Source organism: Podarcis pityusensis (assembly GCF_964106645.2).
Source record: "Podarcis pityusensis genome assembly, chromosome: 11".
NCBI classification, from domain to species: Eukaryota; Metazoa; Chordata; class Lepidosauria; order Squamata; family Lacertidae; genus Podarcis; species Podarcis pityusensis.
Window position 1 is genome coordinate 26,068,089 of NC_138036.1, and position 13,871 is coordinate 26,081,959.

The window sequence follows — 13,871 nt, forward strand, 5'->3', positions numbered from 1 at the left end:
TCCTGCATGAGAAACTCTAGCATCCATTTTACTGCTAGTCCTTCTGCAAGGTGGTGTTTTTTCCTCTAAAATGGAAGATGAAGGAGGAAAACGACAATGAAACTTTGAAGGAGTTTGGTTGCAGTAGCTTCCGAGGGGCAGCGGGGATATTTGGAGCTACAGAGTAAGGATGGCAAAGGTCTTTTGGCCTGATGGCAGCATTCACCAAGGACCACTTGCTACTGGTAGGTGTGCCCATTCCACACTCTCACACATGCAAGCTACACAAGGTACCCAGACGAAATGCACACACATCTACAAGTACATAGGCTCCATGCCCAAGCCGGCACCATGTCTACTTCATTTTTCTTTTGATCAAGAAGTGGTTTGTGTGTGCCTGCGTGCCCAAGTGAGATCTGAGAAAAAGCGAATGCAGCTAGGCCAACTCTGAAAGGAGCAAGGTCAAATAAATGCTAAGTTCCTAAAGTATTTGTGAGAAGATAAATTAGTTGCTTAATAGGTAAGACCTTTCAAATCTCATTTCTTAAAAAAACCCCCAAAACACCAAGGCACCTTTCTTGCAAATCCATCACGCCACTATTAAATTACCATAATTTACAGGAATTACACACTCACTGTACCACACTCCAATAAGCATTCCAGCAAAAATGTTAGTTGTTTTCTTTAGAATACATAGCCTTAGATGAAAAGTTCGTGTTTGACCATCTCAAGTCACACAAATAAATTAAGTGATCTTCAAGCTTAACACTTCTCAAGAGGACCTTATGCGACATCCAGTACACCTGCGGCTACCAGGTGTCTTGAGAGCCAATCCAGTCCTTCATACAGTCCCATGCCACTTCGGGCATCACACCCTTGAATGTACCAGCTCCGACCACAGCAGAGTTTGTGCAGACTCAGCAATTCTGTGACCTCTTCTACGGAAAGTGCCCCTGCCACATCCTGTAAACAACAACCATATACTTAAATGTATAGACAGTAACTTAAGAATTAGTAATCTTACCTTATGAATGCGGCAGATTGAAAATTAAAGTCAGTGCCAAAACCTACAGAATTTTGTTAAATATATTTAAATACTTCACAAGTATTCAAGTACCAATTATGTTTTTAAGAAACGTGGCTAGAACTCTATCTGCAAGATTTTGGAAATTAATAGAAGACCCCAAAACAGACTGTTAAGAAGGTTGGGATTTTTATTTATTTTTGGGCTAAATTAACAGTTTATCAGAGGAAACATTACAATTAATATAGCCTTTTAAATTTTGTTTCCATACTTAACTTTACACTAGCAAAATGAAGTTAAATTGAGACAAGTGAGAAAACTTAAAAAAGGACCACAATACCTGCTTATTGGCAAAGATCAGCAGCAAAGCATCTCGCAACTCCTTTTCTGTTAACAGTTTGGCAAGTTCATTGTGTGCTTCACTGACCCTGTCTCTGTGGCTGCTATCAATAACAAACACCACCGCTACAGGAAGAGAACAATTATGCAGCTACATTTTGCTACACGTTTTCATTCCATATGCAGATATTATAACTTAGGAAACAGGGGAAAGACCCCAGCCCTATATTCTACATCTGAAGTCTATACATATTTTCCAGAAATTGTTTATGTACTACAAACTAGCAGTTGAACCATTTTCTTTACTAAAATAAACTGCACTGTATAACTTTCTAAACTGTATCAGCCTGAAGCAAAGCCAAAGATCAAATCTGAAAGTAAATGCAAATCACTCGTCACAGAGACCAAAACTGAAGAAATTAAAATGTCGTCTAGCAGTCAGATCCCTGAATTGTTGTATCCTTCAACGCAATACCCATTGATTTCCATGGAATTTACTTTCAAACAGATGTGTTTAGAATTACAGCATTTGACAATAAACCTAGGAAACATTCCCTTTCTTACTTTTAATAGGCACAATTATTCATTGTATATTTCAATGAGTCAAAATATGAAATATGGCACTCTTACCTTGTGTATTGAGGTAATAATGTTTCCACAAAGGCCTCAGCTTGTGTTTACCTCCTACATCCCAAATAGTGAACTTCAGATTTTTATATTCTACAGTTTCAACATTAAAACCTAAAGGAGGATGGAAAGGAAGGGCCTTTTAACCACACTTCTGACAAAGGATTTATATATACATTTCACTAGTTCCAAAATCAATGTTACTTGCCTATTGTTGGAATAGGTTGCATGAATTCATCCTGCTTCAGCTTAAATAAAATGGTTGTCTTGCCAGCTCCGTCTAATCCCAGAGTTACAACCCGAATCTCCATTTTTGGCCCAATGTGTACCCTGTTGTCCTGCAGCCAAGAAAAAACATATTGAGAAACCTGAAGTTTGTCCCCCTCCCCATGCCCCGCAAAAAGAATTATTATTAGCTCAAGGTGCTGTGGCAAAGGAAAATCCTAATGTAATGTATCATGTAAGTTTCTTGCTTGTTAACAGTGTTTTAAGTTTCATGCAAAGAACTGCAAAGATGATTAAATGTCGTAATGGAAAAAACTCGTGCTCCGATTCATAGGGGTATATGAATTTACACGTATTGATGGGCCAGCAACTATATTTTCCTCAGAGTGGACCTACTTAAATTATTTAGTCATGTTAATTAATTTCAGAGGGTTTCCTCTGAGTAAAATTTAGCTGAATACCACCCAATGTCAGGAGTTTCCATTGTAATGTGAGGAGCAGTAGCCAGAAGAAATTGATTACTTCTTGTGCAGGTGTATTTGGGTGGACACATGGAGTGCTTTGAATTTCTGACACTGTGTCTCATTTAGGATATGTAAGTTTCAACTTAAAGGATGCCAGTTCTGTGGGTGAGCCAAGACTAAGTAGAAAGCCAACACTTTTATTTGTTTTTTTAAAAAGTGTTAGATTTCACTTAACCAAGAAGATCTAAATGATTTGCACATAACAATATAAAATATTCAAAAGAAAATAACCCAAGTAGCACATCCAGCGTTTGGGGAGCTGCAGGAGGTGAAAGAAAGAAGGGCAAGCCACATTGTGTGAGCTGAAGACCATTTGCATGATGCTGGATATTACCCCAAATGATTAATTTCTCTCATTGGTAAGTTGTGGTTTTTTTTGCTGAGGATACTAAAAGTTTTGTGAACGGAATGGTTACAATTTTAGTCCGACAATCTGCAAGATAATATGTTTGACTAAACAAAACATGCACAATTGAAAAGGTGCAAAGTGCATAGCAGATACTATTTTAACCAAAACACTTTGAATTAGGGCAACAGCCACCATGATTTATAGGATGTTAAACAACAGAAAAACATTCCTACAGTCACCCTAGTCTTCGGGTCTATCTTTTTAAAAAAATGTATATATATCCAAGACATGATGGCACAGTGTTGCAAATTACTTGTAATTTGGGGAGCTTCAAAAGCCAGCTGGCCATGAGTGTTTCTTGCTGTACTTAGGGTGGCAGAGGAGAAGAGGGAGAAAGGAAGGAAGGAAGGAAGGAAGGAAGGAAGGAAGGAAGGAAGGGGACAGAGTTCTTACTTCTCTCTGGATTGATGATCAAAGTCTTGAAGCAACCTAAACATGAGAAAACTGTACCTTTGTAAAAGTAACTGGAATGCTAGCATCAAGTTGTATATGGTCTGCAAGCTCGGTAAACTGTTGTTGTTGTTTTTGTAGTGTTTCTAGAAGCCTTGTAATTTCTTGTTTGGCCAAGACAACTCTGCAGTCATCCTTTAAAAAGGAAGCTAAATTTAATACAATGAACGCAGTACCACCTATGTGTTTTCCTTCCCAAAATCCAACTGAGCAAGAAGTTACGTCTACCAAAAAGAAAGTTACATTTTTTACTAAATATAAAATTGAACTTTAACTCAAGCAGATTTAAAACTCTAATGTAACTGAAATAAATTGTTTCATGATGCATCAACAATGGAGAAATGGAAGACAGGAATGCATGCTGTTCACAGAAGCTTTTGTTTGTCTTAAGGAAATCACAGTAACACTACACAGGAACCAAGACAAGAAAGCTACTGTTTTATTCAACTGAAACAACACTGGCAAATATAAAGACTTGAATGGAAAAAGAATCTAGTTAGGATTAAAAATGGGTGCTACTATCAACACACACAATTGCTCCTTTTCTTGTTTTATTTTGTTTGGTACACGAGAGGCAGCTGAACACCTTTATTTTAATGCTCAAGTAACTATGTAAGAACATTGCCCCTACAGTATTTTGTCTCTTAAGGCCAAGCCTAACAGGTTTCTACATTAATTTCTATACAACTAGCTACTTCTCCAAAGTGTGGATCCCAAACATTTCACTAGAAAAAGGCATCGCCAACTACGTTAAACTTTTATATTTCAAACCTATCCTTTGACTCAGATCCTACAGCACTTTTGCCTCCCATCGTCCCCCTTTTGTTATCCTTTTGTTATCCAATACTTCTCCCTCCCACAAGGGACTCACCCAACAGAGAAACTTTTACAAACCACTGCTGTGTCCCAAATCACCATTTGTAGAAGCAGAATTTTAGAATAACTAGGCTTACACATACAATTAACCCAATAAAAGCAAATCCCTAACACAGTATTTTCCCAACAACTATTTATAAACCACCTGACACTGTCAACCTGAGTCAGCAACCTAAAGTACATATATATGGAAGAGGGCCACTGTATGGATACTTCACCTGCTGCAATGTCTTTTCACAGTGAAGGCAAGCTGTTGAAACCTGGGACAACAGAATAGTCATATCTTCTTGCTGTTGCCTAAGCCAGATCAATTTCTCCCGCACATGGGCATCAACCACACTAAGTGCCATTTCTTCTTGGCGGCAGAGGGTTTCATGAAGATCAGAAAAATAGGCTCGTACACATGAACGAGCATTCTCTGCAGTACCTGGGACCTGGGTGGTTATGAAATCAAGGAGACAGGCATTACGTTGTTGCAGACCTCTTTAAGACAGAGCTTTAATAGCCTTCTCCATTGCAATGGGCTGGCACACCAATTTCCAGTAGACTGCTTAACATAAGACATAAGACATAAGACACAGGACACTAATTTCTCTGGAGAAATTAGTGTTCATTTTTAAAATGTTACCAGCCTCCATTATTGTGAGGAAAGCTAGAAGAATAATGTCAGTGTGTTTTGAATGTTAAAGGAGTGCAAGAAGATTGGAAGGACTTTATTGCATACATACACAGGGTAATACATTATCAGGATTTTAAAAATACTTGTAAAGACATTATGACTGGACAAGAAGTAATTTTAATGATTTTACAATTTAAAATGGACGTCCGGTATGATGATAAACAATGGAACCAGGGAAAGGAATAGGGGGAAGTCAACTCTTTTTTTATGTTTGAATATGTATTGTTGTTTTTATTTTTTGTTGTTTTTAGAAAATTAATAAATATTTAAAAAATGAATGTTAAAGTATTGCCAAAATATTTTATGTTTTCAAATCTCATGATCTCTGTTGGCTCTCCTATGAGTTGGAAGTGCTGACTCCCTATTCTGAATCAACCCAGCTAGAAGAGGCACAGTACTTCATAATATATATTAACAGCTCACTGTTAGAACTACTCTTAACACTATGGTCCTTCCACTTTCCCAGTAGTATCTATCCTTTGAATAAACTTTTGCCACGTGCCTTAGCAAAAGACTGTAAACCTATTAACTCATTGCTTTTAGAAGTGAAATTCACAAATTAGAAGTAACTGAGGGCCAAAATTGTAGCTCTAGAATACAGAATTATGTACCACATACAAATCGCTACATCTAAAGCAAAGTGTAACAAAAGTACCAGGTATATTCTAATATGTATCTTCATTCAAATTAGCCTGATCACCAACAGATGAAATATGGAAGCTAATCTAATTCATGACGTTTCCACAGAAAACCTTATACAGTATAATCAACACTGCTATTTCTGCATAATACTAAGTTTGGTGTCATAGTCAAATCAGCTAGGAACAACATTAGGAGATTCTGAAAAGAAATAGAAACACAGACTGGAATCCAAAAACCCACAAACCTAAGTTCCACATGCCCAGGAAATGTCAGGTTTGTATTTCACCAGTAGCTACCTGCCATGCTACATAGTAAGCCATTTTTGAAAATGAAAAACTTTCCAAATCATTTAGTGATATGGCAATACAGTAAATAGAAATCCTACTAGGTAAGTCTAAGGTAAGTCTAAGTACTTAGGCATGCACTTTGTATCCTAGCTGTATTTTTCATTATCATCTCTATAATTATTCCAAAATCAATCATTTCTGCTTCTTCATGGCTGCTTTCTTCTGGAAATCAGCTTTGCAAAATAGTCCATTACCAATGGTGAGTTAACAGAACAGACTTCTTGGCTCTATTTTCTCCTTCCAGAAGGTCCTCCACCCTTGCCCATACCAACTTACTTTTGATAAGTGGCCTTGAAAAAGCTTTTGTGAGTCATGTTAATACTGGATAACGTGGCATACTGCTTCATTTAAAAAGTGTAAAGGGGTGGGGAGACATTAACAGTTATAATGAAGATTACGTGCAGGTTGAGGAAATGACAAGCTTGCTTACATGTTCTGTATGAGCCATTCCAATTCCATCTTCAATTATCTGTTCTCCTCCTTCTATCTGCTGAACTATTCCAACTAGTTTCCGAGAATAATCTGATATTTCTTCTGTGAAAGTTCTTATACAGTGAGCCATGTCTAAAATGGAAGCACGGATCTGGTTTGCTTCTGGTTCCAAAACACTGTGCTAAGGGGAAAGCATCAAAAGTAAATCTGAACACCCATTTCCAAATTCTTCCCATCTACAAATTCTGCCCCCACACAGTATGAGAGAGAAAAGAGAGCAAAACTTTGGACATTCTGCCTCAGGTGCTTAGCGCAGATATGTGGGCACACAAGGTAACTAGTCTTTGCATGCTCCTTTGCATGAATCATCTTTCAAAAGCAGTGATCTTTATCATAGTAAGATTTATAATATTTAAACTTTATCATTATTTAACAGAAGTATGTAAAGACTAGTTATGTTTCAAAAGAGATGGAATATTAAATATAAGCATTAGATGGGCAGTATTATACATCAATCTACAAACACAAAACTGTCTAGCAGCCCTACTAGGTAACAGCAGAAAAGCAGCTTTAAAAATGGAAAGGGGCCCTTGACCATTAGGTCCAGTCATGACCGACTCTGGGCTTGCAACGCTCATCTTGCTTTATTGGCCGAGGGAGCCGGCGTACAGCTTCTGGGTCATGTGGCCAGCATGACTAAGCTGCTTCTGGTGAACCAGAGCAGCGCACGGAAACGCCGTTTACCTTCCCACCAGAGCGGTACCTATTTATCTACTTGCACTTTGAGGTGCTTTTGAACTGCTAGGTTGGCAGGAGCAGGGACCGAGCAACGGGAGCTCACCCCTTCACGGGGATTCGAACCGCCGACCTTCTGATCGGTAAATCCTAGGCTCTGTGGTTTAACCCACAGCGTCACCCGCGTCCCTCAAAAGCAGCTTTAGTGATAGCTTAATGATACCCTGAAATATGGCCTTTATTAAATTTATTAAATAAGTAACGTAAAGAATAGGAGAGGGAACAAAATATAGTCTGATGATTTGTCAAATGGGCAAAAAACCCAACACAAATTCTCCTTTCATTCACATATTAACAATGACATAGCTGGACAATAAAGAATTGACATAACCTACTTTATGACCCTGATGCTTTCCATATTCTTTGCAGACACAACACATGAGAGGACTGGCTTGACACCCTTCTTCCAGGCACACAAATTCAATAGCATGCACTTGGTGCTGAGAGCACATGGTCTTCTCATGAGGTTTATCAGCAAGGGGCACACGCCTGTGTTTTGCAAGTGTCTTCGTGGAATGTGTGAGTTGGGAACACTCTGCACACAGGTGAGTGGCACAAACAGTGCAATATACTGAAGCAAGATGCGTTTCATCTTCATCACAGCGGACAATGCACTAACAAAAAGAAAAACTAGAATATTATTTACTCATGGTGACTGGTCGCATAAAAATGTTTTAAATATTAGATTCCAGGGCACTGTACAGCATTAACAAGAAAAACAGACTAAAATGCACACAATTAAATCAGTAAAATATTTTCAAACACCTTGGTGAATAAAAGTGCTGAAAGCTTATTATGGCTACAAATCAAAATCTCAACGCTTGCCCAATCATCGCCCAATCGATGAAACAAATTTTTATAGATACCTGCTCTAGGGAACTAGCATACGCTATATAGAAATATATAGTCAGAAATACCAAGTAGAACAGCCGTTACTTGACAGTTCTGATTGAGAGTGCAGGTACAAATCGGAAATTAAATAGTCCAGGAGAATCTGTACCACTCGATACGCCTGAGCATTAATTTAGCTCCAGGTCTTTTAGTTGTTAATGTAGTAATGTGGCAGTCATTTATACTGGTGAAACAACTGAATTAAAATCAAACATTTATCCATGACATCTGAAAAGGACAATCAAACTGAAATATAAAAAAGTGATTGGAAACACTACTCTGAAAGTGACCCAAATGAAATACAAAGTTGATTACTACTACCTCTCCAGAGAGGCCAATGGCTTCTTCAGTTGTCCCACACTGACCACCAAGCCCATTTTGAAGTCGTTCCAGGAGTTCCAACAAAGCAAAGTTTTTTTTCAAACCCCAGACACCAGAATCTCCTGTTTTGGAGAAAAAAAATCAAGACAGAAAAAACAATATTCTTTTGAAAAGTGATCCCATAGCCAGAGAAGTTTTTCAGTTTGCACGAGCTCTCTCTCAAGATCTTATGGTCCATTAGATTTTATAAACTATATGCTGGATCTTCCTTATTCACCATATTTCTCCTACTGTAACCCCATGTTTGGTTGTGGAACATCAGTGTGAGACGTTTTCTGCTAACTTTCAGAAGACTTCATAGATTAGCACTAATATATTTATCCTTTCACTCATCGATCTTTGATCTGAAGCCTTTGCGTGTAGTCTAAAGTAAATAACTTAGGGCTCATTCATTTTAATGGGACACACTTGAAGAACTCAACAGGGTACAAAATGCTGGTCTTGGGCTGAATTGTGCTATTCATTTTTAACAGCAAGCATTTAAATATGTTAGTGCTACTGAATTTGTAATGACCCAGTACCAATTGCTTCTATCTCTGTTGGCTTCAATTTTTAATTAACCCACCCAAATATTGGTAGAGGTTAGGATAAATACTTCATGGACAGCTGGGTTTTCTACCTTTTCACATGTATATATTTTCATGGATGGATTCCAGTACAGTACTTCAAAACAAATGGTGGTTTTGATTAAGCCTGTCCAAATTTAGTTCAGCTAATGTAGGAACTATTCAAAGTGCTAACTGCCAGGTTCCTCATTAAAAAAAATTTACTTGACATATACCATATGTGCAGGTTACATAATTTTATAGATATGACTATTTCATGAAATCTATGAAACATTCTAAACAACAACAAACCTACAGCTTTTGGCAGCCTTTCCTTAGAAAATGCATGAAGCTTGAATAGCAGGGAGCCTGCATATCAGAAACAAGACTGCATTATGTGGGCAATCATGGAGTGAATACTGAGCCCATTGATTACAGTACAGCAGTCACGAAATGGGCAAACATTCCTCTTTGATTCATCAGTGACTGAGGACATCAGAGCCAGAACACACACTTTTCAGCAACAGACATTAAGAAGAGTCCTCCTGCCCAAGAAACCAGACCAAAACTCGAAAAGGATAGCTGTGATTGTCCCGCACACAAGTACAGGAAGGGGTGCGGGGAGGATTATTGAGTAGCGGTGCTAATTTAGTGTTAATCACGTACACACTGGGTCTTGTGTTTATTTTAACATACTGCCCAGGCTGTTCTCTGTTCCATAGCTTAGCTTTTCAGCCCCTTTCCAAACTCTCCCACCACCGAAAGGAGGAAAATTCAGAGAAGTTACCAGCAGTCTCTTTACAGTGATTGGCAAAAAGAGAAAAAACAATTTAATGCACCTCCATGATGAAGGTCCCTTAGTGCTGTTGATGGGAATGTGTAACCATTTGCAGAAAGTCAAATCCTAGTTCAAATAACTGAACTGTGTATCCTTTGGAAGGGGATGGATGCAAAGTGAAGACTGAGAAATCATGGAAGGAATTCCTACAAGTTCTATAAACAGGAAAGGGGGAAAGCGACAAATTGCTTTTCCCCAATCCCTCAATATTTGGGCGGTGAGTAGGGGAGAGAAAATGAAAGGTATGGCAAAGATTTCTTCCCAGATTTCTCCCTAGGACTGAGGCACAAACATATTCAGGTTGTTCAGCTTAATTGTAAGTTACTACAAGGAGTAAGGCTTATGAGGGCTGGGTCACACACTGTTTCAATAAGCACATTTAATGGTGCCTTGATGGGTGTTTTTGTCTTCAAAGATTTTGTTTTGGGTCACTGCACCCTAACTTAATAGGGATCTGAGATGGCCTGTACAAACGAAGCTAGTATTTGTGTTTAAAAGGAAATGTCTGCTCACTTAAACAGTTCAGTTCTTTCTGCACTGTTGCCCCCTACCTGATGCCACTCTTCTCTCTTCCCTACTTCAAATCCTTCATCACCACCACCCCCTTTTCACAGCCCTCAGCACAACTAGAACAAATCCTTAAGCATACATATTTATGCACTATTACCCTTGTCTCTCCCTAGTGCTCAAATTTAGACTGTAACCTCCTCAGGGCAGGGACATGTATTTTTCTTATGCTGCTCCTTGCGGTTCCATGCACACAGATGGCATTATACAAATTAATGCTACATAATAGAACTATTTTGCATTATAAACACAACCTTGCTTGACTCAACCTGTCTGACCTTGCTACCATTTCTATTGTCTTATGACATTAAGCACTAAACAGCTGTCCTGAGATAACTTCACAAGCAATGTTTACAATATTACCATAATGTGAGCAAGATTAGAAATATAGGGTGGTATTAAACTAAGTAATATCAGAGCAGACTCAATAAATCAATGGACTTAAGTTAGTCATGACTAAATCCACAGATTTCAGTGGGCCTACTCTGAATATAACTGGTTGACTACCACCCATATTTAATAAAATAAAAAGTTGAACTAGTTCTGAGTGAATGATGTTGCACACTTGGCAGCAGCGGGCTACAGGAAAGTTGCTATAGTTCAATGGTGGATTCAATGGCATCTCTAGGTAGGGAAAGATCCCTGTCCAAAACCCTAGTCAGTTTTGACAATACTGAGCTAGAAGGACTGCTGGCTTGACATGGTGTAAGGCAGCTTCCTAGATACCTATGTTTCTTCACTGTTAGTTCTAGAAGAGACCCTTGTTGATGCGGAAAAATGTGGATTTTGACTTTTGCTTTCATGCATAACCACCAAGGCTTCTCAAAAGTAAATGTTCTTACAGGCAAATCCTAAACTTGTTTTACTTTAAGGTATATTTCAATGTGTTCAATACATTATAGGCTGGATAATCTATTAAGCTTCAAATGAGGTTATCCTTGTTGGGAATTTTATGCAGCCGATGCTGCTAAGTGTGATTAGTATAAATCACATGAGATGTCTGAGAAGAGTGTGGAAACGGAAGACTGTCCTATCTCTTCCATCTGAGCGTGTTTTGTACTGTACCTTCACTTTTGCAGTAAGCAACAGGTTGTTCTGCCAGAGCTTGGAGAACACAGACGTGATTATAGATTGTCTGTATAGAATGTAAATAAAATGTAGTTTAGATCTACAGATGTTTCTTTCTTCTTGCTGTAGGATGCTAGAAGACTTGTGTGCATTTTTCATATGAAAAGTGTCACAGAAAGGCACTCTGGAGATGAAGGGACATGCCATTCCAGAGACGTGCCTACCGGGAGATGCTCAGAGGTCCTGGGGGGGGTGTCACCGTCTCCCCAAGAGCATTTTTCCAACAATCCTTCCCCTAAAACATTAAATCTTCCATATGTTTTCATAGTGCACATTGCTCTTTTCATCACATCACATCACTGCAACTTTTGAAGGGCACAAGTCAAACCTCTGAACTGCCTTGGAACCAATGTCAGTGTTTTGTTTTTTAAGTGGTGGTTTGCCTCAGTATATTCAAGCTGTGTCTGTTGTACCTGCCCATTTGGTGAACCTATATAAAATGACTGCTATCTCCAGCGTCAGAGGTAATGTATTAATACTAGCGGGGAGAGTGCTGCTGCACTGGTGTCCTCCTTATGGGCCTCCCATAGGCATCTGGTTAGTCAGTTTGAGAACAGGATGGTGGACCGACACAGATCATTAGTCTTCTCAGCAGGGCTTTTCTTATGTTCTTAATTCAACAATTTCTAAGCAGCTTACCTAATTCAGTAACCTGCCGATCAAAAGGACACCGGACTGCTCTGCCATGGAGAGGAAGTCGAGTGAGACAGTCATGACAGACTGTATGACCACACAAAAGCAGTCTGGGAACTTTGTCTCCTTGCAGTGAAAATACATCTTCACAGACTCCACATTCCAGAACCTATAATTTACAAGGGAATACGTTCAGTTTTTAAGCACTAGGGAAGAGCTAAAAGTTAGTGGTAAAGAGCAAGCAAAAAAGGTCCCAGGTTCAATCCCTTGTATCTCCAGCTGGGCCTGGGACTCGTGCCGGAAGTCCTGGCGCTGCCTGTCAGCATCAACAGTGCTTACTTAGACCAATATTCTGACTCTGTATAAGCCAGCTTCATATGTTCCTAAGTGGTTAACTACGTATATTTGGATGCAGCCAACAGATGCCACTATGGATGGGGATGAGGACAGCCGCATCAGTCTCTCAGGTCAGACCTCATTATGAATAAGTTTCAGGTTAGCTCTATATACTAAGAACTACCAGATAATTAGTGGATCCTAAAAACTGTAGTCCATGACCCAAAGCACTTCCTTAGCGGTTGGTATGTTGTATTTCCTAGACCTTACTACACACATCTGTCCTACTGAGTGAATTGGGGGCTTACTTCTAGGTAAGGGGTATAGGTATAGGACTGCAGCCTTAGTCTCGGTAGTATAGTTGTACTTCTACACAGGAGGGAGAACTTTTCAAGTAACTGAACTTAAGAGAACACTTCAAAGAAAGTAACAACTATTTTCCTATGAAGGTCTTTATAAGAAATCACATTTTTTATTCCACAACAGCAAAAATTCCAATTTATTTATTTATTTATTTATTTAATAAATTTATATCCCAATTTTTAAAAAGTAACTTTAATAAGACAGCATGCAAAAATTACAAATTAAACAAGTATATATCAATAATATAACAATTCATAATTTAAAATACCTGTATTAAAATAGCAAATACAAACCCACCACTGTAACTAACATAGATAATATGTGGGCAAGCTGGAATACAACCCATTTGTGTGGGTTTGTAACTTTTGTGAACTCAGCTGTCAGGCTGACCCTTAGGGACCAGGATTATTAAGTATCTATGCTCAAGATAACTGGTAAAATTCTATCTGCATTATGCACATTTTTCTGTATGGCAGAACATCCAAATGAAGTATAGCCACAAACTGGATCTCATGTTCATGATCATAACCCACCCAAGGTCACTAGAAACTCTTGTGGAACGAACATAAAATGCATTTTTGCATCAAAGAATTATAGAATCATAGGACTGTAGAGTTGGAAGGGACCATGAGGACCAGCTAGTCCAACCTCCTGCAATATTTTCAAAATGAGACAGAAGGCTATCAAGATACAACGTCCATATTGTTTACGATACTTAATATGTTTCCCGTTCTGTAACAAATGTTTGCACAGTTCCCAAATGCATGGGAATCCCAGTGTACCAATTTCACCTCTTCATCTGTTCTGCCCCTCTATATTCTTGCCATCTATAATGGAACAT

The 13,871-nt window shown here is 38.7% G+C and overlaps 1 protein-coding gene across 2 annotated transcripts in view; it reads right to left on the reverse strand.

The window, feature by feature from the left end:
* Positions 1-527: 527 nt before the first annotated feature.
* The window catches only part of TRIM23 (tripartite motif containing 23), a gene marked incomplete at its 5' end in the record, with an annotated part of 14,357 nt that continues 1,013 nt past the window's right edge, over positions 528-13,871 (reverse strand). For both annotated transcript variants that reach the window (XM_080972651.1, XM_080972652.1), the window contains 10 exons: positions 528-942; positions 1,344-1,468; positions 1,973-2,083; positions 2,178-2,307; positions 3,578-3,712; positions 4,672-4,887; positions 6,552-6,734; positions 7,684-7,962; positions 8,561-8,682; positions 12,338-12,500. In XM_080972651.1, coding sequence (XP_080828777.1) covers positions 763-942; positions 1,344-1,468; positions 1,973-2,083; positions 2,178-2,307; positions 3,578-3,712; positions 4,672-4,887; positions 6,552-6,734; positions 7,684-7,962; positions 8,561-8,682; positions 12,338-12,500 — 1,644 coding nt within the window. In that variant the 3' untranslated portion in view covers positions 528-762. The remainder of the gene's footprint in view (positions 943-1,343; positions 1,469-1,972; positions 2,084-2,177; positions 2,308-3,577; positions 3,713-4,671; positions 4,888-6,551; positions 6,735-7,683; positions 7,963-8,560; positions 8,683-12,337; positions 12,501-13,871) is intronic.